Below are 690 nucleotides of genomic sequence, written 5' to 3'. Positions count from 1 at the left end.
GTGTCTTTGGAAACTTATTGATAACCTTATTTTTTATACTGATATTATATTAGCGATATTAGCACGAAGAAAACCTCGTCCCCTCCACCTCGTCTGCTCTACCTCATCCCTTCCACCTCGTCCCCTCCACTGTGTCCCCTCCACCAGACTACTCACCGAACTCCACCCGATCGAGAGCCCTGTGGATGTTGGTGGCGTCCGTGAAGATCTGGTTGTCGACGGTGGCGATGGACGGCTGCGCGTGGAGGCCTTCCCCTCCGTACAGAACCATGGCGTATCTGTCGAGGTGGAATAGAAGCCTCGGTCGTAATTACTTGGCCTGGCGATTCGTGCATTATGAAACCTCGTTATTAAACCTCATTAAATTCCCAATCTCTTCCTCTTCCTCTAGAAGGGCGGCCGTCACTCACTCACCTCACATCCCGGAGACCGTTCTTCGCCAGCTCCTCGTCCATGGCGTTGATGAAGCTCTCGAAACGGTTCAGGGGCTTCTTGGAGGCGAAGCCCTGGTTGCACGCGCTGTCCTCCACCAGGAGCACCACGTCCGTCGACTTGAGGATGTCGTCGACCTCCAGCATCGTCGACGTGCCCTCCTCCAGGGTGTGGGTTTCGCCGTCGTCGGTCTCGTACACACACCTGGGGAGGCCAAGGAGCTCGGCACTTCGAAGGTGTGGTCCTTTTTTGTGTAAA

General features: G+C 54.9%; 1 protein-coding gene across 1 annotated transcript in view; it reads right to left on the bottom strand.

The window, feature by feature from the left end:
* Positions 1-690, bottom strand: part of LOC119586980 — a gene marked incomplete in the record, with an annotated part of 81,895 nt that overhangs the window by 4,810 nt on the left and 76,395 nt on the right. Inside the window, 2 exon segments of the mRNA XM_037935722.1 lie at positions 157-278; positions 415-636. Coding sequence (XP_037791650.1) covers positions 157-278; positions 415-636 — 344 coding nt within the window.

Source organism: Penaeus monodon, chromosome 22, assembly GCF_015228065.2.
Source record: "Penaeus monodon isolate SGIC_2016 chromosome 22, NSTDA_Pmon_1, whole genome shotgun sequence".
NCBI classification, from domain to species: Eukaryota; Metazoa; Arthropoda; class Malacostraca; order Decapoda; family Penaeidae; genus Penaeus; species Penaeus monodon.
Note: the sequence above shows the minus strand (reverse complement) of the source record. Positions and strands in the feature narration are given on the sequence as shown.